The 27,764-nt window shown below is 36.3% G+C and overlaps 3 protein-coding genes and 1 long non-coding RNA gene across 4 annotated transcripts; 2 read left to right on the top strand and 2 right to left on the bottom strand.

Annotated features, from left to right (window-relative positions):
• The first annotated feature begins 520 nt into the window (after positions 1-520).
• si:dkey-260g12.1 lies at positions 521-8,415 on the top strand. Its single transcript, XM_043261750.1, has 9 exons — positions 521-701; positions 1,087-1,155; positions 1,349-1,400; positions 4,493-4,600; positions 4,723-4,935; positions 6,055-6,174; positions 6,254-6,285; positions 6,366-6,519; positions 7,316-8,415. Exons 2-9 carry the CDS (start codon positions 1,087-1,089, stop codon positions 7,561-7,563), a joined length of 996 nt encoding a protein of 331 aa, XP_043117685.1. The 5' UTR covers positions 521-701; the 3' UTR covers positions 7,564-8,415.
• On the bottom strand, positions 4,771-6,377 carry LOC122360919. Its single transcript, XR_006252840.1, has 3 exons — positions 6,238-6,377; positions 6,071-6,139; positions 4,771-4,908 (listed from the first exon to the last, which is right to left on the bottom strand). It is a non-coding gene; the product is annotated as an uncharacterized LOC122360919 (long non-coding RNA).
• Positions 8,410-20,933, bottom strand: cd27 (CD27 molecule). The gene is made up of 7 exons (XM_043261755.1): positions 20,825-20,933; positions 13,230-13,288; positions 12,307-12,434; positions 11,884-12,015; positions 10,488-10,646; positions 10,213-10,335; positions 8,410-9,087 (listed from the first exon to the last, which is right to left on the bottom strand). Exons 3-7 carry the CDS (start codon positions 12,428-12,430, stop codon positions 8,972-8,974), a joined length of 654 nt encoding a protein of 217 aa, XP_043117690.1. The 5' UTR covers positions 12,431-12,434; positions 13,230-13,288; positions 20,825-20,933; the 3' UTR covers positions 8,410-8,971.
• tnfrsf1a (tumor necrosis factor receptor superfamily, member 1a) lies at positions 20,381-26,623 on the top strand. The gene is made up of 10 exons (XM_043261747.1): positions 20,381-20,441; positions 20,856-20,938; positions 21,872-21,998; positions 22,199-22,327; positions 22,615-22,764; positions 22,849-22,933; positions 24,005-24,087; positions 25,118-25,269; positions 25,806-25,926; positions 26,036-26,623. The coding sequence occupies exons 2-10, from the start codon at positions 20,903-20,905 to the stop codon at positions 26,338-26,340; spliced, it is 1,188 nt and encodes a 395-aa protein (XP_043117682.1). The 5' UTR covers positions 20,381-20,441; positions 20,856-20,902; the 3' UTR covers positions 26,341-26,623.
• Positions 26,624-27,764: the final 1,141 nt, after the last annotated feature.

Below are 27,764 nucleotides of genomic sequence, written 5' to 3'. Positions count from 1 at the left end.
AAGTAGCTGTTACGCTGTCAGACTGTTACGCACGTAGTGTCTTAATAAGGTAGTGCTGGAAAAAGAACTGCAAATAAATGGCATAATTTAAAAAAACGTTTAAGATCAAAGTCACAGACACTTCTGCGAGTTGACCTTTTATCTTTATCTGCTTCATGACGATGATTTTAGATCTGGGAACGTCACACAAAAATAGGTTCGCTGGACATAAAGCTGAATTTACTTTTCTTTTTACCTGTTCAGCGTATGCACGTTTTCACAGAGCTGCGCACCAGAAGGAAACAACCCGTTCAAGTGATTTTCTTTTTGCGTGCAGCCATGTCTGCAAGTGAATGAATGTGTTCATATGTGTATCTTTTTTATGAGGCATCCCAAAAGTACTCCAATTAGAAATTCAATCACATTCTGAATGTGTCTTATAGCTTTAATCAAGCCAGTAATAATGAAACATCAATGAAACCTTGACGGCCACAAAGCGAAGCTATTGCTTCTCTCTCTCTCTCTCTCTCTTTCTCTCTGCTCTTCACAACAGCGAGCAGGTGAAGGACAGTGTGAGAAAGAGAGGGAGGGGAATGACAGGAAGACACAGCAGGTGAGGAAACAATGAGATGAAATGATCAGAACTGAACACAGACTGGCAGAAGACACAGAAATAGAGGCTCAAAGCATTCGGTGACATTTTGGATTAGACTGATAGTAAGGTACAGACTATTTTCACTTATATTGCAGCTATTGTTATGCTATTTTTTCCACTTGCTTTCTTTTTAGAGTGCAGGTTTTTCTTTTAAGATGTTGACCACTTTGATTTGAAGTTAAAGTAGGGGGCCGGTCACATGCTTATTTGTTATTATTAATCAGATCTGCAATTTACTTCCCACTTTTTTTTTTTGGCAAAATCAGCTGTTGCATAATGCAGCATGCTATTTTATTAGTCATGAACATGTGAACGTTGAAGTGAAACTTTACTCACACTTCTAAATCACTTTTTTTTTATACCTAAAGTTTGATTGTATTCGTGTATATGTCCTCCAGAGGTCTGTTATATGTTGTTTGTGTGGATCCCTGATATAGTTTTATGGTTTACAGATGCTTGTGACAGTGTTATCTGTAGCCTTGGTGATGCTGAGAGGTCACCTGATTTATGGGCTCCCTATGGTAAATTATGTTATTATGTATTATATATATATATATATATATATATATATATATTGCTTTGTTGTGGAAACTTGTAGTATGCTGCATACTCTGTGTTTACATTAATCGGCTAACCCGAGTCATGATGTGAACTAGCATTTTTAAAAACACACTCAATCGGACGCATCCGTTACACATTTTCTTTTTCGCGCAGGACGGAAAAAAGAGAAATTCGAGGGCCCTTTCAGAAGAGCTGTGTAATCCAGGTGAGAAAGCATTTCGGATCGGTATTTCTTTAAGTCTCTTGCATCCGGCTTCACTTTCTCTGCTTTCGCGGAGTGCGTCAGCGTACCTTTCTGTCGCAACACTTCCCAGTATTACATTTGTGGTCTTAGCAAGAAATCAGGACATCAATGGTTATTTATTAAGTTTTTCTTCACCGTTCTATCGTCTTCCTTTCCCTCTCTTTCTCTGTCTGTCATGATGGGAAATGGTATGCTCTGACACACAAGCATAAACCACTTCCTTCATTAGAATGCCACTGCCTGTTTGAGCTACTTTGTAACGTCCTGTTTTTGATGCTATTTCTCATCTCTCCCCTTAAGAGACCTCAGTCAGCAAGTCTGATTCTGTGCAGAAAAGTGTGTGTGCATGTACGTGAGTGTGTCTGTGTGTGAGCACCCACATCCGCCTAAAAAAAATTCAGCATGTGCCCTTTGAGCTGAATGTCTGTGCACAGTCAAATACAAATTGAGTTATTACACATTAAAATGGGCTACGATTTCTTGTTTTTCTTATCTGATTAACATTGGCGTTCACTTGCAAAACTTTTGTTATGGTAATTATTTGTGGTGGGAGGGAAAACTATTTATAGAATAGTTTCATAGAAAAGGCAAAGAATCTCAGGGGAATGCAATAGTTTTGCTAAAAAATGCACTGTTGATTCACCCATTTTGTTTTTTTATTGATTAAAAACGCACAAAAGTAACAAACTATTTCATGTGAATGTACAAAGAATACAAATAAGAATAATGAAGCGATTATGATGATAATAATAAAAGTGTTTGGAAAAAGCAGCTTAGAGAGGCGAAATCAATTTACGCATAAAATATAAAAATTGAATAAATCCCCAAGATTTATTGATGGCTTCACAGAGGTTTTAAATCACAAGGGGACTCTAAGTTTATCCAGAAAGAGTTGAGCATCAAACCATGCCAAACACGAAGGAGAAGGAGAAAAAAAAACCACACACACACAAAACCATCAAATGAATTTATAAAAGACCTTGTGATTCACACAATTCATCAACCGTAAATATCGCTTCCAATCTAGGTCAAACGAAATACAAAATAGAAAAACTAGTCCACCCACAAGGCCCTTCTAAATTAATTTGGCCTATTACCAGTTTAAATACCCGGGCGGACTAAAAAAAAATAAAACCAAACAGTCAAAAAAAGCCCTCAAAAGTAAAACAAGAGCAACAAATGGGCTCCGTAGAGCTGCAACACGTAATGCTATACCTTTATTTAAAAGTTAAACAACCATCATCTCTTAAAACATAAAACATGTCTAACTCCTACCCTTTTAAGGAATCCAAAACTGCATATACAGATCCCTCGCCTAAGAGCCGTGAATCTATCTGTTAATATCAATACATTTTCTCTACCATCCGAAGCCGGCTCCAGCACAGTAAAATCTATCACCACTACCTCGTGTGGACGACTAGCCTGAATGCTACTCATAAAAGACTTAGGTCGAACGGCCTTAGCCAGAATGCACCTTCCACACTCCTGACACCACTTCTCTATATCCTTTGCCATACACGGCCAATAACAGCGTGACTGTGCCAACTGTAAAGTTCGTTCCGTGCCTTGGTGTCCATGGAGACTGGAAATCACATTAAGCTGCAAAAACTAAAGCAGAACTAACTTAAGAATGTCTCAAGGCTTGCCTCCATCGAACAAACTAGATCCACGCTGTTGAAACAACTCCTGATAAAACCCTTTAATGACATTCATGCCCAATACACCCAATACACAAGGAATCCAAAACTGCATATACAGATCCCTCGCCTGAGAGCCGGGATTTTCGTAACTGAAATGCACATATTAAAAATACCTTTATTCTTGCTAAAACACACCACATTTTAAAACACTCAACCTCAAATCGAGTCATACCCGTCTCCTGGATCCGAAGAGATCCACCTGAGAACCCCTCGCAAACAATCAGGCAAAGTATCAGTCGCCTTCCGCAGGCCAGAAACAAACACCTGCCGTTCTCGTTCCTACCATTGATCTTTTATACCTCGCTAACGTTGTTTTAATTTAATATATTAGAAAAGATCCATCGCGATACAAATGCAGGGTTGGGCACGTTATGTTAAAAAAGTAATTAGTTATCGTTGCTAGTTACTTTGCATAAATAGTAACTAACATTCCTATAGAAGTAACTAATTACCAGGGAAAGTAACTATTCAAATATGCCGAGTAACTTGGATGTCCCCAATAAAAATATGTTAAATTAATGAAAAGGACACTAAATTGAATGAATTATTATTATAAAACATTGTATACTAATCTACACTATGTAAATGTTTCTGTGGGACAATGTGAGAGACACCTATCAAATTCAATATGTTATTGTAAATATTATCAACTCTCTATGGACACCTTCCCTTTCAAAGAAAGTCTGTTCAGGCCGGCAGCACAAACAAGACCAAGTCCTATCTAAATGAACGGGTCAATCCCGAGCTCTCATAACCTGCTTTGCTGAACTCGCGATTAAATGACATATGTCAAATCAGCAAACAACATCTGAAATGAACTGCTCCATGAGTGTTGTTTATTATGTTCAAACAGCCTCTAACAGCCGCTGCAGTGACGCAACGGATCTACCAACCAACGATTGGCTCTTATATTAAGGGGCGGGATTTGCCATATTGCTCAGTGCACTTTCTCCCATTCATACAGTATAGGAGGGAACCATCTTAGTATTTCTATAGTCTTTGGTTAAAGACTCCAAGTTGAATATGATTATATTCAGACTCTTAACTCAAACTCTTAATTTAATTTAAATGGTTCAGTGGGCTGCCAAAGCCTCATAATACTAATACATGTAGCATTAAAAAAATCTGACTAAATGAATCTAAATTTGACATGGCATCCTAAATTTACACTTACAAGTAAGAGATATAACGGCTAAAGATATTCATCTGGCGCCTGCGTATTTCGACTAACATGTGACTGAACTTATATAGGCTTAAACTTCTTTACTTTGAATTAATTTGACCTTTTTGTCCTCTGCATTTCCACTTCCTCTTTCTCTACTTCCATCTTCCTCACTGTTCATCATCTCTTAGGATATTTCAAGTCAGGCAATTCGTGTGTTCAGTGCAAGCCCGGTTTCTACACCAGTGAGAAAAACAGAGAGAATTTTTGCCACCGCTGCTTCCAGAACTGCATATCTGGTATAAAGCTCATTACACCTCACTACTCCATGATAGTATAAACCAGATGAAGTGAGAATGGAAACATGGAAGTATGGCAAAACGTGCTTCATTTTGAAAACTAATTCATGTGTGCGTGTTAGAATTCAACATGGAGGTGGAGAAGAATTGCACGAGAACATCCGATGTAGTGTGTCGCTGTCGAGAGGGTTACGTGTGTGTGCCCGATGAACACACACGCCTATGTGACAGCTGCGCTCCTGTCTCCATCACCATCCCATTCTCCACCTCTGCTGATGTCCCATCGTCCACTGCATCCACCACTACATCTACAGAGACAGCTGAGATTAAACTGGGTAGGTGCTGTTGTTTTCTTATGTAGTATGCTTGAAGCAAGGCTGGATTATGGACTGGACCAATATTTTCAGCTTCCAAAGTATCAGGCCTCATGACCAGGGCCATATTTATGCCTATTAGGCATTCTAGGCATGTGCCTTCTCACACATTAAAGAAAGAGTACCTACAACAGCAAAAGAAGCTAAATCCAAGAAGACCTTTACCAAGCAAATAAATATAACACATAATAGGACAACAACAACTATTTATACATTTTACATTTTGCGAAACAGTGTTAAATATGTGAAAAATAATGTGTTCTTGGAACAATCAAGCATAAAAAAGCTTTTCTAGTAAACCCCCCAAAACCAAATCATAAAAGGCTTTATAAAAGAGCATTATAGGATGAGTAAAGAGTAAGTGACCTGCCACTAGGGGGAGCAGGAGGTGGGGTCGAATCCTTGAGCCTGACTTTTATCAACCTGGAACCCAACCTGATTTCCTATTGGTTTTTAGATTTTTGTAGAAATAGGCACTGTGACAAATAAATTAATAAGTAAGCATGTACTCAGGAACCTTTACAAACCGTATTTTAATTGTCCTAATACACTGGCTTGTAAGCTTATTACATCTTGGGGACCAAAAAATGTCCCCTCAAAGTCAAAATGTTTTGGTATTTGTTTCGACGAATAATGTGAGAAATACCAGGCGTGCACACACATACACACAGCCTATCTATCTATCTATCTATCTATCTATCTATCTATCTATCTATCTATATATAATCTTTAAAAAGTCTTGCATTACTTATGTATCTAACATAACAGAAGTATTTTTGAGCTTGTGTTAACCACAAACATTATTTCAGGAATCAACATCACATTTTGTTTTCGTGCAGCACTATAGAAAGTCACTTCATTCTCGATATTCATTAGATATATTTTATTTCAGACATTATTTTTTTCCTATTATTACTTAGATTGACTTAATACTTAGATTACACTTGCTATCTCCTGATATAACCTTTTTAGAGAACTGTTTCATGAAGAGGATTTTTCTTATGTTTCTTACAGGATATTTCCATTTGACCTATTCATCTTATCATAAATGATAACTTTGATCTTTGTATTATTTTGCAGCTGGCAATAGGGTTACCGTGTGGGGTTTATGTGGAATAAGTTCTGTGATGCTATCCTTTATCATCCTTCTGCTGTTCCTCCGGTTCTGCAGGAAGAAAGAGAAGGAATGTTTTAAACATTGTGAGTAACACACACATGAACACAAACACATTTCTTCTCAGATGTTTTGTGGGTTAATCTTACCTCTTCTCTTCATTAGTTGTCAGGCAGTGCTCGCTGGGTAATATAGAGGTGAGTAATGAGCCACATTTTGGTAGGTGCTATTTGAAAACGTCATGCATTATCTGCTCACACTTCTTTCATTTCTTCAGATGGACAGCGAGACTGCGCCTCCTACCAGCCAACCAGATAAGCAGCCCCAGGGCGTGCTGTCACATGGCAGCACGCCTACCAATCACAACACAGACTGCTCGTTTCATCAGCCAATCAGCTCAGAGCACACTGTGCCTCCGGCTGGCAATTTAGGTACTATAAAGAGTCGCTTTTTGTAATTTTCTTTGATTAAAAGGATTGTGAAATATTTGATTAGACTGTGAATTCATGTCAGGTGGTCAAACCGATATACAAACATTCAGTAAACAAAACAAAACAGAAAATTATATCATAAAGAGGACCGATGCAGACCAAAAGCTGCTTAAATACCACATAAACTGATTGTATGTATGTATAAAACTAAATGTATAACTAGGCTTTTCACTGTTTGAACTATTCATGATATAAATTTACACACACACACACACACACACACATAGATATCCCCTATTGGAGCCTGTTTAAACAACTGAATAAAAAAAATAAAAAAGGTAATTGTGACTTCTTATCTCAAGATTCCAAAATTTTTTTCTCAATTGCGAGTTTTCATCTTTCCTTTTTTCTCCGAATTGCATGATCTAAACTCACAGTTTTGACTTTTTTTTTCCTCTGAATATCTTTCTTCAGAATTAAACGTCAGAATTGCGGTATATAAATGCACAGTTACAAATAAAAGGTTCGAATTCTTAAATATAAACTCACCCTTGCGAGTAAAAGGTCCGAATTGCAAGTTTATATCACACAATTCTGACTTCATAACTTATAAGAGGAATGCAAGCCGCGAACTTGCAATTGCAAAAACTGTGTCCCGCAATTCTGACATCTCGCAATTTCTACGAATAATGTCAGAATTACAAAAGAAAAAAAAGTCACATTTGCCTTGTTTAATTTTTTACTCGGTGGCAGAAAACAATGGGTATGAAAATTCAGCATTCTGTCTTTCTCGTAGGTCCTCTCCACATCTATGGTCCCCAGACGGTTTTTGTTAGTTTGCTCAATCAGTTTGGATGCGATGGCGGCGAGAAAAAACCACACGAGCTCCAAGAAGAATCGCTAAACAACATCAACGTGCCCTACCCTCGGTCTCCCCCCGTCCATCTGTCCGAGGAGGAACGCAGCGGTGATAACGATTTCATCTTCTTCCCATCTCAGGAGCAAGGGAAAGAGTGCCACATATCTAAAGAAGAGGCGCTGTGAGGGATAACGGGCCGCTTGTGTCCGTCTTCCTCCGTACTGCTCGAGAGTACCCAGTATTAAAACTCTAACCCTGGCGGGGGATTTCATCTCGAGAGCAACAGGCTGCGTTAGGGGAAGGCCTGGGTGTGTGACTAACAGTGAGGACGACATAACTGTTGCGTATGAGCTTGACAGTTGGTGCCAGCTTTGCAATATCACCCATAAAGTCGTTTTGTGCGTAACCACCGAATCTGAACCATCAGAACGGGAGAGGGATGCTGATGTTGACTGTCGATGCCAAAGGCTTTCACCTCTTACCACGGCTCAGTGACTCTCTGGAAGTGTTTGAAAGTGTTTAAAACACTCAAGAAGACCAAAGATTTAAGCGCCTTGCTGTATTTATTTGATGTAAATAGTTATTAAACTCATTGTAGTTGCAATACGTGGTATAATTTCCTATCTATCGTCTATCTAATCTTCCGGGACATTTCGAGTCTAGAGTATTTTTTTATTTATACTTGTTATTAATTCTATTGCAGATATTAAAAACACAAAGAAGTTTTTTGTTCTCACACAGTTTATCGGTTAAGTCCCTGGTTAATGCTGTCAGCGTTCTTCCTCTTTTCTTTGGCTTTTATGCGACTCTCATGATGGATTGTGCCATCAAAAAAGCCCTGACATTTTGATGGTGGTCTGGAAATGTCAACTTTTCTTCATTTAGAAGTAAATAAGCACAGCACAGGAACAGGCAGTATAGCTGTTGCGTGTCATTATGTATTATGTTTTACATTTGCTGTAATGCACTTTTTTTTTTTTACTTGATATTAATTGTAAAGTGCAATAAAATCAATAAAGATTTATTTTTGGTACGTTTTTCAGAGTACTTTATTCATTTCGCTGCAAGATAGCGCATACAAATGCAATTGCGTTTTTTCATTTTATACAACTGGGCGGCCGGCGCAAAACACATCCAGGAAACGACGTGCTACATTCCCAGCGAAAAACGTCTTTTAAAGATATCTGAAACAATATTTAGTATAGTTGTACAGATGCGACTTCCGTGACTTCGCGTTATTACAATATATGAAACCTTCAAAAATAACATAAAATATCTTCATAAGTTTAAAAAGTTAAAAAACTTGTACTTATACGTTTCTATACAAGTTAAAAAAAAAGTCTGTTTTGGGCAAAAACGACCAAATTATAATTACAAATAAGCGTGTAGAGAATAAAACCTTAATTTGCTGTATGGTAAGTGTGCCCTTACATGCCGCGGCGACACTAATCTCTCTGTCATTCTCACAGAACCTTCAGATGGCCACCCGGGTGCAGATCTTCTTTTGCATAAATGGCAGCAACAGGTTTGTTTCAGAAAAGTTAGAAAATTTCTATCCATAGACACATCAGCCGTCTTCTTCCTGCTCTTTTCTCAGACATCCTCCAGTTTTTCAATCTTTCCACACATCTCCTGCACAGGCATCGGTACCTTCTCTTCCTCTGTGCACTGACTGGATCTAGAATTGTTTTTGTCGCGGTGCCAGAGACCTGATGACCAAGTACAACACACAGCATTAAAGCTTTTTTCCTATTATGCAGCATCATATAACATTTTAATATACTGGGTGAAATATTACTCACAATTAAAAAAAAAAGACACAAAAACACAAAAAAATTACTTGACTTAATTAAGTGACTATAGTGGTTACTTAAAATTATTTCCATCACATTGAACAGTTAATGGATTTTTTCTGTGACTTCTGTACTTCTAACATGTCCTTTCTCTACTTATGTTTCCAAAATTCTATTCCATTCTATTCAAGCTGAGAAACAGTCCATCATATTATTATATTATATTATATTATATTATTAGATATACTCAAAACAGGGAAGCACTCAAAACAGAAGGACAGTGCATCTCAAATATATTATATTCTAATATAATATAATATAATATATTATATTATATTATATTAGGTACTGCCAAACTATTAATCACAATAAAATAATTTGTGTGTGTGTGTCTGTGCTGTGTATATTTATTATATATATATATATATAAATAAACTCAGTATATATTTGTACATATTTACATGTATTTGTACATGTGTACATGTGTACATATTTATGTGTATTTAAATACATGTATTTATTATATATTATATTTATTATATTATTATATATAAATATATTTAATATACAAATATAAAATATTGTTCTAAATATATATATATATATAGTTGTGTGTGCATTAATATATACATAATAAATACACACACACATATATATATTTAAAATGAAAAAAACAACTTTATTTTGGATGTGATTAATTGTGATATATATATATATATATATATATATATATATATATATATATATATATATATATATATATTTAGAACAATATTTTATATTTGTATATTAAATATATTTATATATATTAATATAATAAATATAATAAGATATATAAGCTGAGAAAAACTCAAAACAGATGGTCAGTTGATCATAAACATTTATATTATATTATATTATATTATATTATACCATATGATATTACATTACATTATTAATCCAATAGAGTATTTTATATCATGCAAGCATTTTCCTTGTGCAAGTTCAACAGGTTTTCTTTGTGAATTAAGGCACTGACGTGTTGTTTACAGTAGCACTGACCGGGTAATGTTGACATGATCCATCCACATTGTCGTGCACGTCTGCTGATGAGATAGAAACAGGTGAGCAGAACGCACACACACACACACGCACAACAAAGACTCACCGAGATCCACACTATATCTGGAAGAGGTCGATAGAAAGGGAGAGGAAAATGGATGGAGAAAAGGAGAGAAAGAGTAAACAGGTCAATAGAGAATACACCTGATATACTCTGTGTGTGTGATAGCAACGGATTCAACAGACTGACAGAGGGTCTGCGTTCAGACACTCACCATTGGTGGCCGGTAACTGTAGAGCAGAATCAGGAGAGTGAACAGTTGCTGTCTGGTTTTTCACACACTCATTGCATGCACTGTCTCTGCATCGGTAGCCCTCGACACACGTGCACACTGCATTATGTGTCGACGTACAGTTCTTCTCATACTTCATATCTGCAAAATTAAAACAGTGAAAGGGCTTATGTAGAGCTGCAAGCCTATATCGGGTTTCTTCAACTGTGAGAACTCACACTTGAACTTTCCTAAAAGTAGCTTTTCTACCATTATTGCTCACAAAAAATGTTTATTTGAGATAACACTGACTTACTGATTGATTGACCGACTGAATAAAAATGAAAATTCTTGTAAATATATACCACTAATAGAACAAACATGTGCTATTCACATTTATTTAGACTTTTCTTTGTTTTCGGCACGTTTTATTTATTTATTTTAATTCTGCAAGGTTACATCATATTGATCGAAAAAGACCGCTAAAGGAATTTCGAATATTATAAAAGACCTCAGTTTCAAAGAAATGAAGAGTTTATTTGCAAAACGTTTTCAAACAACATGAATTTTTGATCTTTGTTAAAAATCTTTGCGCGAATACACTCTTCAAATGCCGTTCTTCATAAGTTTTATAAAAAAAATGAACCGTGAAAAAAAAGTGACACTTATAACAAAACTGAACGAAACCCTCTAAGACATAAAAGCGCCTGAACTCATATGTGAGCACAATCATTTCAACAAGACACAAGTGTCAAAATAAAACAGCAAGCTCAAACACAGTTTTTTTTTTTTTTCTGCTGACTCACAAACAAACTCTCACGCCACCTCGGGATATTAATTTCTGCTCATCTCTTTTCATCACGAGACTCTTAGCCTGGCCGTTTGACCGTATCTACACCCTGACCATCCGCAATACTTAAATTGCAAATGTCTTTAACCAGCACGTCTACTTCCTGGTGAATAAAAATGCATGCCGGGCTTTTAAATACTTGTTTTTCCAGTTACTTCGAACATTAGTTTATCTCGTATTACTTATATCTGCTATTCTTCCCAAATGACCGTTTTGCATCTGCATGTTAAAAAATTCTCAGACATGTCAGTAGGCAGTTATTTCCATTACCACTTAGGTGCGCTGCTTCTTTTTTTTTTCCAGTGCTACACATGTGTTTTCAAGATTTGCTGTCCCATATCATGTTTGTTACAAGACCCCCACCCACGGTACCTCCATACTCAAAAACCCACCAAGATCTGCTGAAGGGGAAGCCCCTGCTTTGTTTTACTGTCATGTTTGGTATTTCTAGTTGATGACTTTTCATACTGATTCATCTGAAGATTCGGAACATATCATTCTAAGAACATACACCTGTTTTGTGATCATAAAGAAATCGAGTGGACGTACGGTTTTGGGTGCACGTTCTGCAGTTATGGCACCAGTTGAAGTTGTTGTTGTATTCATCCATGAAGAAGCCATTGGTGCATTGGCCACACGTGACAGCCTTTTTTTGGTTGCAGTGCTCTATCACAAACTCTCCTGCATAAACAAAGGCAGGGAAACACGCATGTAATGAGATGTACTGAGACATTAGTGTGGGAGAATCATGCTGAGAACGAGCCATCCTCATACGAGAAACTCGATGCGTCATTCTAAGACCTTAGGTAAATGTCAATTAAACCAGACGATAGCTGAAATTCTTACATAAAGCACATCCGGGCTTCTTCATATGCCTCAAAAAGCCTTAATAATCTAATCTCAACTGCTTAGTTCTTGAGTTCAACTCTGACTCAATTCTGCTCACAGTGATGAGGCAGCTGTTTTAATTACCTGGTTTACATTTTTTGCAGCATGTGTTGTCATTTAAGTACTCGGTCTCTTCGTCGCACGACTTTGATTGGACGAGAGAAAGGACGTGTGACGAAAGCAGGAGGACACTGAGCAGGGCAAGCATCTTACTGGAAAAGAAAAAAGAAGAGCGTGAAGGCTCAGAATGACACATGACACCTGGAATGACTTTAAATGAGTTTGCAGAGAACGTAAAGACTCATACAAATCTAAATATATAAAAATATTACTTGGCTGTAAATGGCCTTACTTCATGTTCAATGTTTAATGCGATAGTTACTGAAAAATTACTTTTGGGCTGTATATATATATATATATATATATATATATATATACATACTGGAAAATTTTAACTTTATCTTTTCATATATATCTTTCTTTATCTTTATTATATAATATATATATATATATATATATATATATATATATATATATATATATATATATATATATATATATATATATATATATATATATATATATGTCACGTATGTATATTCCAAAACAAATAGTATTGTTGAGTCCGTAACATGATTTTGCCATTATGAGATATATACATATTTAAAATGATGTATATTTCAAAACAGAGTCAATAATGTTATTTTTGCTACTGCTCATCTCCATACTCTGTACAAATAAGTGACTGAAATAAGTGCCGATTATCACACAACAAACTTTTGAGCACAGTTAGAAAAAACACCAGACAGATCCTCGTTCACTAAATTCAGCTTGACCTAGTTACGTTTTTGTAGCTGTCATGCATTTAAACTTTTTATGAACATTTCTAAAACAAGCTCAATGTAGACCTGGTGCAACATCACACAGCACACCTCAACATTCTTTTCCATCCTGCTAAATCAAACATCCTCTAAACAGTCTTCAAAAGACAGTGACTGAAGTCTTACCTTGAAAGTCTGCACCAGAAAGAAGACGAGAGCTGTGAGTTAGTCGGGCCCCTCTGAAACTTTGAAGATGAGGGGACAACTCTTCAGCATTAAATCTTTATCAGAAATGTCAGATGAGTCATTTCAAACTAAGTTCAACCGACGTTATGAATGATTGTGCCTTACAGGACCCCCGATAGCAGCAGCAGCAGCAGGTCTTTCTGTTGATGTTTCTCCTGCGCCTCTTTTTCCTCTCTACCCCAAACGTTCCGTTAAAGGTCTTTTGTCTTGTTTTAACTTTTAACTAGTTCCAAAACAAACTCTCTCTTTCTCTCCTTCTCTCTTTGAAACGAATACACGCGCACACAAACGCTCTAGATGAAAAGGGTCTTGCGTCTCGTTCTGACTAAGGGCATGAGTAAAAAAGACGAGCTCTTTAACAGCCACTCATTCTGAGATGTGAGATTAGTAGTGAGGCCAGTGGTTGAATAACGTCCAATCACACAGAATCCATCAAGGTCATCATTTATTTTGGCTTAAAACTGTCCGCTTAGCATAAAGCACATTGTGTCTGCCATAATGGTATCTATTTTGGGTTTATATTCCAAAATGTGCCTTATTTGAATCGAATCTTGATCTGCTAGCTCTGTCCTCCTAACTGTTGCTCACACTTATGAGCTGTCAACTCATTGGTTTTATTCAGTGGAACTGATACCATTATCGGAGAAGAGTCATGTCCTTCTTGTAGTTTGTAGATCAGAGATGCACCGCAGCACACGTGCACACACACAAAAGCGCAATAGTGTTTACAGTAAAAGGAGGGCTCACCACAAACATCGCTACTACTGCGAAGATATAAGAAATGTTACCTCAGCATCTGCAGATAACATCACCTGCTGACAGGCAGGCAGCTTTACTCAACTCTAGGCTTCGAGTAAAAGAGTTTCCCCTTATGAGTGAGCCCCCTCCTCTAAGCAGTCACATTAGGTCAGCCTGAATTTCTATTCCGTCACATAGCTGTTTTTGTGTTTAAGCATGTTTCTTCTTAATATTACACACTTTTTTTTTCAGCTGCGAACTAACCGGTGTTCTTTTGAAGGTTGCCGATAAACATCCTGACTGATAATGACATTTTTTACTGTAATTTTTGTCAACTTTAGTCATCTCTTGCAGAGAAACTGTGTTCAGCAATATGTTCAGTAGCCATATTCATAAGAAAGGAGTTATCCATTTTCTAACGTGCTGTGGGTTTGAGATAGTTGCTTTTTTAAATAGTCTGTCTAACGTAAAATATTATATATTTAAAATAGGCCTACATCTATTTCATAGTAAGTATAGTTCTGATCTATTAACATATTTCCTATCATACCGCTTGAGACTTTATTTGGAGCACTACTTTTGCACAATGCGCATTTCTTAATTTTAAGCATAAAATGTGTTTTTATATCACTACTGATAAGGATTGTATGTTTTAAAATCAGGTTTCAAATGCTAAATATTTAAAACATACCTGAACTAGTTCCACATAAGCACAGTCAAATATACTTCATTATATCTTTAATTGGACTTCGGCACTACGTCTAGCATAATTAAAGCACAAAATAATTAGATGTTTTAATTTAGCAGACTTTAAGTACCAGTTACAGTTGCATGTGTATTAATTACATTTTATTAATTACATAAATATGTATTTGTGGTATACCTAGAATGAAAAAAAAATTGTCTCTGCAAAAGTCAAACAGAATCATGACTTTATCATCTTTCGAGTACTCGTGCACATCCCTAGTAGCTATCATTGCAATATTTAATAACAACAATTCTGAAAGCACTTCAAATTAACATTGTATATGAAATGTGCTATATAAGCAAACTTGCTGCAGAATTGAGTAACAAAAATGCTAATGAGGTGGGGTCATGGCAGGGCAGACGGAAGTAGCACTTCCCCTCAAAGCTCTTGCTAAAATGACTCCAATCCAATAATTCTGATGAAGTGACAACAGTTGGCCTCTTGCCGTTCGTCTAAGTTCCTATAAATAAAGTATATTTCTAAGTAGTCTTCTATCAGTTGCATATGCCACTTTTCTTAAACATAGTTTTTAAATATTGTTACTAGAGTAGCCATGTCTACTCGGGTCAGCGTTAGAGTTCTGTCCAGTTTTCTAAATGTATGTGATTGTATGTGACGAGTCGGCTGCCCCTCCCCTTGATTGTCATCATCACCCCGTCCTGTATTCACCGCCCTTCAACAGGCTCCCGACGGGAGTGGGCGTGTCTGAGAGGAGGGGAGTGGTATTGGACAGGTCTGGCGGCGTGTGACTAGGCACACCTGAAGTGTACTGGGCCTCGAAACCGCCGCCGTTCAATACCGAGCGCCTCTCCTCGAAAGACCGGTCTCTTCCCCCCGTGTATGCACGCTGGTGTCCTCTCAAGGAAGGGCGCGTGAAGGGACTCGCCACGCCGCCAGAGAAGCGCGCTGTCGGACTCCGTAGTCCAGGTGATGACTGCACACGTGTACCGCTGACGGCCAGGGCCAGGTCCCTTCTGACTGCCGCCCGGAGGAAGCCGCGGGAAGAAGCCGCCGCCCCTCGCGCCCGGACCAGAGACGGGAGCGCGTGCGGCCGCCGGACTCCGCCCCTTACCTGGACCCTTCCCCCTGGAACACTACCTGACCTGCACTCCCCCTGCAGCACGACGAGGATACCAGTTCCTCCGTTTATTTTGGACACTTTTCCCCCTGGACACTTTATTTTGTATATATTTTTTGTTAATAAAAAGCCTCTTCTTTTAAATTCTGTAATGCTTCTTCTGCCTCCTATTTTAGCATATTTAGTTATCGGACTAAATTTAGGGTCTCTCCCGTAATTAGTCAATCCCATCATTTGTTGCACATTTTTAAAGATGTTATTTGTTCTCTCATTGATTCTGTGATTCCTCTATTTCCTGCTGACAACCAAAATCCTAAGAACTTCACCCTTCCTGTCATTATTTCTCACTTTTTAATGTTTAATTTTAATCCTGCCTCAGTTAGACATGTTATTACTTTTTTTCTTTTTTTTCACTTTCTGTACTAATTGATGAACAGTATATATGTAATGCATATAAAATACCTCCTCTTCACCGCTCTCCTCTTCTGATTTATCTTGTAAAGTTGTCTCCTTTTTCTCTCTACTTGGGACAATTGTTTCAACGAGCTCCATTGCTCCCTTTGTTTCATTATAAATGTGTTAAAAAAATGTTTTATTCATTATTATTATTTATTTATTAAACTATTAATTAACAGGTTTATTTTTTATTTTTTATTCGGCTATTTATCATTCCTTTAATTACTGCTATTTCAGAATGCCCGAACTGTCCCGTTCCCATTAAGGTTAAATGTATTATTTGTATTTTTCTGCTAATCACTATTTAAATCAAAGAAGACATTTATTGTTTGAGCTTCTAATTCTGATCTTTTGATAGTATAGTTTTGTTCTACAATCTGACTGACTCAGGACCTTCCATTATTTTTTCAGTTTCTGCTAACGCTTGGTCAGCTAATTGGTATTTTTCTCATATAGACGCTGGACACAATTATTGACACCCCTAACAATTCTTAGAAGTAAAATATTCCCATTCATGTTCAAAATTTGGAGCACTCCAGGGTGAGTATAAATATGAAAAGGAGGGAAAACAACCCTCAAATTGCCTTTATCATCCATCACAAGTAGAAAATCAGAAAAACAGCACTTTTATCACTGCATGTTGTTTTAGAGGGTTTCAAGAAAAAGTCTATCTCATAGCTCATCCAACATCAAAACCTCCAGTGTATTTAGTTATCAGACACTGGAACTTCACATGGGACTGGCTTCTATGGTCAGAAGCAAAATATTTGCTTTTTAGCAGCAAACACTTTTGGTGAACACAGACAAAAAAAAAGCAGCCCATGTCTATAATGAAATGTACTGCTGTATTTTCAATGTTGTGGGTCTATATTTCTTCTGGAGGTCCTGGACATCTTGTTTAGACATTGTGGATTCTATCAAATAACAACAGATTTAAAAAAAAATCAATAAATGACTGGCTCTTGTAGAAATCTTATAACGGGCCATGTTTGGTTCATTCAACGGTCCAATAATCCAAACACAAACCTCAAAAACAACATGAAAATGAGTCACTGAGCGCAAAACTAATCTGCTGTAGGCATTCCAGTTCTCTGAACCCTGTAAAAGAAGAACTGAAGAGAAGAAGCACCAACATGGAGCTGGGGATCTAAAGGCTCTGGAGTGATTCTGAATGAAGAAATGGTCGCTGATCTCTTGTCAGGTGTTCTCTAACCTCCTCAGATATTACAGGAGAAACTTTAGAGCTCCCAATCCGGCAAATGGAGGTTTCAAAAAATATTGAAGAAAAGGGTGCCATTAAATTTGGCCAGTGTTCATTAGAGAAAAACATTAATTTTATAATGATATTCCCCCACATTTTAAATTCTTATTATCCAACAAAAGGCTGGATTTTGGCGAATTTTTTAAATAAAAGATCAAAAGGGTTAGCAACGAAGATTCATTTTCACAGCCATCTTTGATCATATTTATCAAGGGTGCAGTTATTTTTGGCCCTGACTGTATGGCTAAGGCAGGAAATGAGGGTGTTCAAGAACATTCTAAAACGCTCTTTCGCTGCAGTTCTCTTGTTGCAGTCAGATTGGCGAATTGCTTAAAAAAGTAATAAAATTAAAGGAATAGTTCACCCAAAAATAAAAGTTCCGTCATCATTTATTCACCCTCGAGTAGTTCCAAATCCGTATGAGTTTCATTGTTCTGCTGAACAAAAAGAAAGACGTTTTGCAGGCTGCACAATACAATTGCAGCGTTAATGTATTTCAAATACATGGCTTCAACAAAACCACGCACCACCGGTTAACAACCTCACACCTCAAAGTAGGTCTGCCTTTATACGCGTAGTTCTCATTAAATCGATTCCCCTTTAAAGAAAATGAAATCCGTTATGCTCTTTATACAGTCGTGTGCCGAGGCAACAACTCACTTTTCACAGTCATGCTATTCACCAAACCTTTAGTATAGCCCATTAAATATATTTCCATTCAGTACATAGGTGGAAAGGAAATAACTAACATTTGTGCCCGAACCAACTAAACTGTCCCAGAAAAACCATTGCAACCCATTTTCAAGATAATTTGCTTATTTCAAGATGCATTTCAGCTGCAGCAGTTGTCTGATTCACTACAGTTATTCAGTTCATGGCAACACAAACACCACTATTCATCCTTTACCTCCCTCTCTCAAGCTTTCAGCAAGGCGTTCTCGAAAAAAGGTTAACAGAATACAACCAGTATCACCTTCTAACGGCATAAAATGTCATTTGTTTTTGTTTTGAATTAATTTTGGCACCATGTTAAAGAACGATCCGTGGGCAGCTTGTACAATCTCCATGGTTACATTGCAGGTCATAGGGGAAATGGAGACAGGATGTGGTTTCAGAGGTGAGGAAGTTATTTCTTCGCTTCAGTACGCAGTTATCTACATACGTTCTGCATGCCATAATCAAAAATAACAAAAAAACTAATAATAAAAACTTCTTTAACTTAGTGAAGAGTTTAAGATCTTGTTGTATATGGAGAAAATGCAACAAAACATGCTATTTCAAAACAAAGATCATTTCCTTAGCTGTTATGCAATGCAAAAGCACACACATACTTTTTTCATATGCATTTGTTTCTGTTAAGTTTAAAATATGACCATGCACTTATAAATGACAACTGTCGCTCACCCTCAGATGAACTCATATGACTTCCTTACAAACACTAAAGGAGAAATTCTGAGGAACTACTCCACTGATCCATGCATTGATAAAGAAAGGTGAATGAAGATATCAAGACTCAGATGGGGCAGAATTCACTATAAAATGATAAAAGCGGTCCACATGACTGGTTTTCTGAAATCATGTGATTGATCTGTGTGACAAACAGACTGAAATTTTCACCCAGACTGCAAATAGGGGCAAAAGTCATGTAAGTCGAGATTTCTGATTTCTAAAGAACGATTTGACTCGGATCTTTTCAAAGAATCGGTTGATCCTATTTATAAATTAATGAGTTCAGATCATTCATTCAGTAATGCACCTGCAAGTTGCAACCATTAACCAGAATATTAAACGTGAGGGTGATAAGGCTAAATTATGCTTTTCATTTTGGGGTTAATTATGGCCTTTTTAATTTTAGTTTGTCATTCTGATATATAAACCCTAGTTTTAAAAAAAGCAACATATTTAAAATACATACCGAAAGTATAGTTCCATTAACATATTTACTGACATATCACTCAAGACATGTAATTATATAAATTAATTATATAATTCTATTCGGAGCACTACATTTTCTTATATTAAACCTCTAATGTCCCCTGTCTTTTTAATTGCAAGAAATTTAAAATGCAATAGTACTTGCAATAGTTTCACTTCAGCAAAAAAAATATATACTTCTTATATCTTTAGTTGGACTTTAGTAGCACTGCTTCTGCACAATTGAAGTGAATATTATAAGCCTAGATTTGTATGCCAACATACCAAAAGTACAGTTGCATGATATTCTTATTAAGTACGTAATTTGTAAACGTTTTAATTAGTAAAATCACACACACACACACACACACACACACACACACACACACACACACACACACACACACATATATATATATATATATATATATATATATATATACACACACACACACACACACACACACATATATATATATATATATATATATATATATATATATATATATATATATATTATAGCATATTTTTTTCAAGTGAAAGCTATAGTAAGTGTCAAGTAAGTGTCCAAGGCCCAACAAAAGACATTCACCAACACAGACGGTAATACCTTTAGTATGGTAACATTGTCCAAGGACGCTTTGTGTCCTTCAATCACTCCTATCACTGTGTAAATACTGTGATTTTTTTTTTTTTCTGTAGAGTACTTTCGGTTTCATCCAGCCTCTCGAATTCCTTCACGAGAACTGTCACGCGAGGAGGAGCGGACTTCTGTGACGCTTAGCGTTTCCAGTCAGAGACTGCCCTTCTCCTCCGAGGAAATGGACGGTAGCGACACTTCACCCGTCTCACGTTTTCAAAAGCGTTTTTAAATATAGTCTATATTTCAGCTCTATTCGGGGATGACAGAACGCTTCTGGGAGAAGAAAAGACGATGTTGGAACGCCATGAGTAGAGGTAAGTTCCGTACGGAACCCGATCGTTATCTCCAGTGCGTCGCTTTGAGAGCGTGGGTGTCGAGATTGAACCGTAGGTTTGAAACGGATGGAAATGTTAAAGCGGCTCCCGGTGTGCCTCCTTTCCTGGCGTGCACGCGCATGTGGGGGGTCTCGGCTGGCATTAACAACAATAACTGTATTTTAGATGTTACTGTGCGTGGTTTAGGTCTGATTGTTAGTTTCGCGTATAACCTAGGCGCTATTTCGCAATATGCTGCTGTAAGAATGATCCGTGGTATAGGCCGCAAGAACACAAGTTCGTGTAAAGTATTGTTTTTTCCTCACAAGATAGGCCTAATGCTGTGTAATTAATATTTTGTAAAGTAATAACTCGAGTCTTACCCACACTTCCCCCTCTCTTCTGTCCGGACAGTGAGTTTGGTGAAGTGAGAAATACTGCTTTAGCGCCGTGTAGCGGCCATGAGGGACCGTCAGATGTTTGCTTGTGTTTTGCTGGTAAGTTCAACATCAGCCACTTGCCTTCATTTTCAAAAGTGCTTTCAAAAGTCATAAAAATGTTGGGGTGGTTGATGTTTTATGTACTTTTTATGAGCTGTGTTATACACTGCACGATAGGTCACGCATTATTAAGGTGCCCCTTAAGGTAACTTCAAAGTTAAGGTTAAGGTAACTTTACCTATACATAAAATAATCGTGTCGTGTGAGGTTTCATAATCAAAATTGAACTGTAAAATAATTTACGCCTCGAGTGTAATTCCATTAAAAAATGATAATAAATTTTTTTAAGTTTAATGAGGACTGCCAGTGATGGTAGGTGTCATTTGTTAACATTGTTTAATGCGTTATCTAACATAAACAAACAATGAACAGTGCATTTATTGTACTATTTATTAACCTTTGTTTATGTTAGTTAATGAAAATACAGTTAGGGTTAGTTCACGAATAAATAATGTTACCGAACACTTGTGATTTTAATAATGCATTAATAAATGCTGAAATTAACATGAACTAAGATCAATCCTGCAGAAGTGTAGTTCTTTGTGTTTACTAATGTTGTTAACTAATGAACCTTACTGTAGTGTTGCTACCTTACCCATAATTTGAAAGTAATAAGAAAATAGCCATATATATATATATATATATATATATATATATATATATATATATATCTCATAAAATCTTTGCAGAAATGGACATAACCATTCATTCACCTAATTTTCATTTTTATAATAATGTCTGAGAGAGTCTGACTAAATAATAAGTGGAAAAAGTTATTTACTCCTGGTTTATTCAAAGGAAAGGAAAAAATAAAGCGTTTTTCATTGTGGAATACAGTATTGCACTGTGCACTCATACATAACAAAATGCATGCCATTACAGTCATTTCCTATGTTATTCTTAACCTAAATGATCTTTTGTTCACCACAGGCTCTAATCAGCCAGTCATGTATAATATCAAATTTCCCAGTTAGTGGAAGTCCGTCTGTGAAAGGAAACTGTCCTGATAATGAATACTGGAATAAGAATGGATTCTGCTGTGATAAGTGTCATCCAGGTACAGCAAATTAAATTACAGGCTTTATGTTATGGATGTACAGAGTGTATTTTCTTTTAATAAATGCTTCGACTTTTGGATAGAAGAACATTTATCGTAACCGTTAACATTTAAAACTGTTAACTGTGGTATATGGGTAGCAATGGGGCGTGTTATTTCATGGAAACCCTTTGTTATTGTCTTTTGTTCTTCTATTTTAGGCTTTAAATTGAAAGAGAAATGTCCTGAACCAAATAAAAGGTCCAAATGTGTAAAATGCGAGGCTGAAACCTACCTAGAAAACTCAAACCACAATGAAAACTGCTTCAGTTGCACGAAGTGCAACAAAGGTAATGTGATTTTTAAGACTTTTATTATTTTCATATTTCTTGTTACTGGTAGTTCACCCAAAAATGAAAATTCTGTCATCAGTTTTTGCCTAAGCATTGAAAGTGAGTGGTGTCAGTTTAATTGACACAACAATATTTTGTGTTCCACCTTATAAAAGTGGGTAAATAATGATAATCTCAATTTTGGGATAAAAATATCCCTTTAAACATGTGGACGATTGTTAAAAACTTAACACAAGCAATTAATTTGACCCAGTTTTCATATGTCTTTTATCCTTTAATCCCAGTCCATTCCAAAGAGATATCACCATGTACATACAAAAGCAACAGGGTGTGTGGGTGTGAGCCTGAATACTACTACAAGAAACTAGGTGACTTGGCATGGGAGTGCTCTCGCTGTAAGAAATGTGGATCCGGGCAGCTGGAAGCTGCACCATGTAAGTCCCTCACGCTTAAACTTGTATATTAATCTTTTATTTACATTATAGGATACCTTTGGCTAATTTTCTCACTTTTGTCAGGTGCTGGGGAACAGAATAGAAAGTGCCAATGCAAAGAAAACCATTATGCTGTCAAGGGAACGAACGTCTGTGAGCCGTGTGTTGAGTAAGTCACATTTCGGTGCTCTGATATTCCTGCTGGCACTTGTTAAGATGTGGCGCTTGTTCAGAGGTTAGGCTGATGAATGCGCTCATTCATCTTTTGAATTGGAAAAATCTCCCTTGCACTGCTGTCTTAAAAATATTAGGATAAAGTGAAGTGTCATATTTTCTGTTTTGCAGTGCTTTACATTTCATACGAATGTGCAGAGACAAACTCTACATTAGTATCAATGCCGAAGCTTTTACATTTGTTGTGTTTTGAAATGAATAACTAAATACAAGTAGACATATTGGATATTGTAGTCATTTTAGATTTTTATTCTAAATTATTTTATTTAAAATTTTTACTTTCAATATTTTTAATTATTTATGTATTTATATATATATATATATATATATATATATATATATAATTTTCTATTTTTCACAGTATTATTATTATTATTGTTGTAGTTATTTTAATATTTATTATTATTTATTATTAATATTTTACTCTTAGTATTTTAGGTCTACTACAATTAAGGTGCAAATTGATATCGTTAAAAAAAGTTTTGACAGGACAGTTTTGATCTAGATTGGAATATATTTATATATGTTTTGATTCAACTCTTTTCAGTTAGGATAAAATTTCCAGGTAAATTAAATTAGTTTTCAATTTAGTACATATTTTATTCAAACATTGACTAATATTCCGTGCTGTCAGTGAACAAGAACAAATTTGGTCTTATTTTTAGATCAGCATAAAATATGCATTTAATGTTGTAATGGCTCTGAGCAAGCTCTCTTTTTTTGTGTCGGTGTCCGGCCCAAGAGAGAATCAATGATTCAGCTTTAAATTATTTTATAAATATTTAAAAACCGCAGTGAGGATCTCTACAAATGTTATTTTGCATGAACTGAAGTTTCGGAATCCATTCCCTGTTGTTGCTGCTCATCCACAGGCACACGCTACTCACTGAAGTGTTCTGAATTAGTGCATGAAAATTGCTTTAATGGGTAATTAACAGGTGAACATTGACAGATCTGTTAGAGATGGCAGACAAAATAACCAACATGTGTTCTTTATATCTTATAGATGTCAGGAGGAGTGTCCACATTTGTGCAAATCCAGCACGCCTCCTACCCCTTTTATGTCTATCCACCCAACTAGTCCTTCAGGTGAGTACTGACCTGGGACGAGGCAAGGGATGCAGTGCCTTAAAAAAAACTAATTAGAAAACGATGCAAATATTAAAAATTTAGAAATTAATAAATAAAATAAAGTTTTTTTATTACAGAAGAAGGCTGTAGAAGGAAGGCTAATTTATGTAAGGCTAAGGGGTACTGTATAGTGAATGAATGAATGGGGGAAAAAGAAGAGACTATGATTGGTCCATGCAGTAAATCCCGCCCCCAGTTTTTGTATTTTTCACATGTTTGTTTATGAACAAACTGATGACATTAATGGGAACCCAATTAAAATGTAAAAAAATAAAATAAAACTTCAAATGACCTGAAAACATGATCTGTGGGGTTTTTAGTGAGCAGTTAGCTTGAGTGAAATTTGTATTTGATGACTAATGATCTGAAAAGCTGACTATTAATAAGAGCAGCTGAATAGTCATTATATAATGAATGGTTATTTTGTAATGAGTGTTTGATGTAATGACTAGCTTGAGGAGACTTCCACTCGGTTTTTAATAAATAGAACATCGCTTACATTGCTTAGTTGATATAAAAATAGCCCTAATCTTAACCATATAGTAATTAATATTACTCAGTGCTTAAATGTGTAATTAAATTGCATCGAGGACACTTTAAAGTAAAATGCAACCTAGAGTAGTATTTGTTTTTTTAATCGGGAAAATGTGTAACTGAGACAAGAATTTACGTTTATTTCCTGAAAAAAAATTTAAACTTGTACTGAACAGCATCCATCCAGAAAGTGTGTCCATTGAAAAATATTGAAAAGGTTGTTAGTGCCTGTTGGTTTTCCTAATATTGTGGTTGGCAGACAGGCGAAAAAAAGAGCGGGTGCTAACGTTCTTTAGAAAGCATGAGCAATCTTGGGAAGTCCCGTCTCTTTTTCCTCTGAATTCGTCTAGCCATGACTAAACAAAACATCTCTGTATGGTCCAACACCGACACGTGTCCTCAGGCAGGAAATGATGGGAGGATTTTTAACGTTTGTTTCTCGTCGATGTTTCAGATTTAATGCCCCAAATACTGGTCCCTGTATTTGCGTGCATCACAGTTCTATCGCTGGGAGTGTTCATGTTATACGAGGGCATCAGACTTTGGAAGAAAAAAAAGAGGCATGCTTTGTCATCGCAGAAATCATCGCCTGCTTCTGACGATCAGGTAAAAGTGCGAAATTGACCTATGACAAACAATGACAAAGACCCCGGAGCCATTCGTCTTCACAATGCGAGTGATTCACGATAGATGCTAGACGCATAATTACTGCAAAGCTGTTTTCATAGAAGATGATTCAGATTTGATCATAAATGCTCAATTGTTTTCTATTTTGATATATTTTAAAATATAAATTAATATTAAAGAAATATTTAAAATAAATTTGAATTTCTTCAGGCAACATTTATTCAGATATAATATAATATAATATAATATAATATAATATAATATAATATAATATAATATAAAAATTATAAAAAAAATACCATGATACTTTTCAGTATTGTTTGATGAATAGAAAGTAAAAAAATAGCATTTTTATGTTTGTATTTGTTGGTTGTTATTAATTGGTGGCAAGTAATCATAAATGATGGTGTGATGTGTATTAATATCCTATTTGACTGGCGTTATTTTGATTACTGCACGGTTTGGTTTTACTTTGATTTCTTAAGTAATTAATATATCTGTAATGTTCTCCACAGACATTTATTATCACAGTGGGAGCAGACGCGGTCCACAACGAGAGCGTTCCTCTCACAAACCAACAGTGTGAAACAGAACAAAGCGGAAAACTCCCAGACTGCGTTCCAAGGGAGATCAAAAGTATGTCTGAGTTTCTTTGTTTCTACACATAAGTCCTCGAAAGGAAGTTATGAAGCTTAAAGATGATTCACGTCCGTTGTCGTTCTCTCTCTGACTTTCACTTTTGCAGTTCACGAGTTCTTCTACTTCGTGCTGGACGAGGTGCCCATCGGGCGATTCAAAGAGCTTGTACGACGGCTTGGTGTTTCTGAGCAGAACATTGACAGGGCCGACCAAGACCACAGGAACAGCAAAGATGCCCACTACCAGATGCTGAAGGTTTGGAGCGACAGCGGGAGCGGGGGAGGGAACAACGTTTTGCCCTGTCACCGCATCCAGATGTTCGTAGACACCCTGAAGGACATGTATTTGGTGAACTGTGCAGACAACATCGAGAACAGGTTTCTTTCACAGGACACAAGCGCTTCACACTGAGGCCAATAGAAGAGAAAGAAGAAAAGGGCATTAATAGAGAACCTTCCGACGATTTCCATTGGATTCCTTTGAGAGTGGAAGCGCGTCTGCAGCTGTTTATGTCCTATTTCCAGTTGTTTGAAGGTTTCACACTAAATTTTTTCTATCTTCTGTGTTATGTGTTTATATGCAGGCTTTTCTTGAATGTTTCTTGAATGAAGGTTGTGGAGTGGTTGGGGTTCTGGGTTGTAATTTTTCAGATATATATAATCATGTATATTCTGTTCAAATTCTCCTTATCATAGCACACATCCCAATAACATATCTAGGTCACACAAAGATTTTTGTTTTATTCGTTTTTTAAGGTTTTTTTCTTTTTGAAAGAATTTAGACTGCATTTATTTTATAGTAAGCTTTTACTCCAGTCTTCAATAGTAAAATTACTCTAGACTACTCCTGTCTTATTCCTTTCATTCTTACATTTCTTATTTTTGGCAGTGACCTTGACATGTACTTGGTTTTGTGAGAGGTCTTATTCACCCAATAATGCCTCCAACTGTAGAAATGAATTGAATGCAGTGGGATTTGCATGTACAAAACAAAAACTCTTTCGGATTGTATTTCTTTTTAAGGGGTATTTCATACAATTTAAAATGTGATTATTATTACTATTATTTCACTAGTCCATGGGTTAATATGGGGCTTCAGCTGAAACCTAGCATTAAAATTCAATGCAAATTATAAAGCTCATTTGACCACAGATTTTTTTCTTAATGGACAATTTTATATAAATGACCTGAAAAAATGGTGCAGAAACAGAAAATTGCAAACAAGTAAAAAAGTAGGACTGAATTTATACTTTTTCTTGTTCGGCTAAATGAGCTTCAATCATGTTTATGTGTCACTTTTTGTTTTTTTTTTACAGTGGGTGAATACAAATATTTTTTTATAAATTCCCTAAGTACATTTTTATATATTGTATCTTTTTTTTACATTTGATGGCCACATTGAGAAATAAAAAGCTTATATTTTTTACTGAATGTGTAATTTTCATTTTAGATGAAACCTTGGAAGTACATGCTTCGTAAAAGGCCTCGCCAGGGCTAAATCTTCAAGTGTTTTGTTAACAGACCCTTAACTACTACAATAGCTCCAGCCCAGCCGTGTCTGCTTTGATGAAGGTGTCTGGTGTAATTACGTCCTGATGCACATCTGCTATTATCTTGCACAATGTTGCCTTTCTACATTCCTATCCCGTTGAATTTATTCCTGTCTGTGGTATTTCTCAGGCCTTCTCTCATTTCCTTTTTTTTTTAAAAAATCAGCTGAGCTGCATGCGTTCACAGCTTGACCGGTAACACACAATCTGTACTACACATGAATACAACAGATGATAAAATGTCGGATCTACACAAAAGGAAGAGAATTTAGATAAACAGTGGTGT

The sequence above is a fragment of the Puntigrus tetrazona genome, chromosome 16, assembly GCF_018831695.1.
Source record: "Puntigrus tetrazona isolate hp1 chromosome 16, ASM1883169v1, whole genome shotgun sequence".
NCBI classification, from domain to species: Eukaryota; Metazoa; Chordata; class Actinopteri; order Cypriniformes; family Cyprinidae; genus Puntigrus; species Puntigrus tetrazona.
The sequence above is the reverse complement of the archived record's forward strand: the minus strand, read 5'-3'. Positions and strand labels throughout refer to the sequence as shown.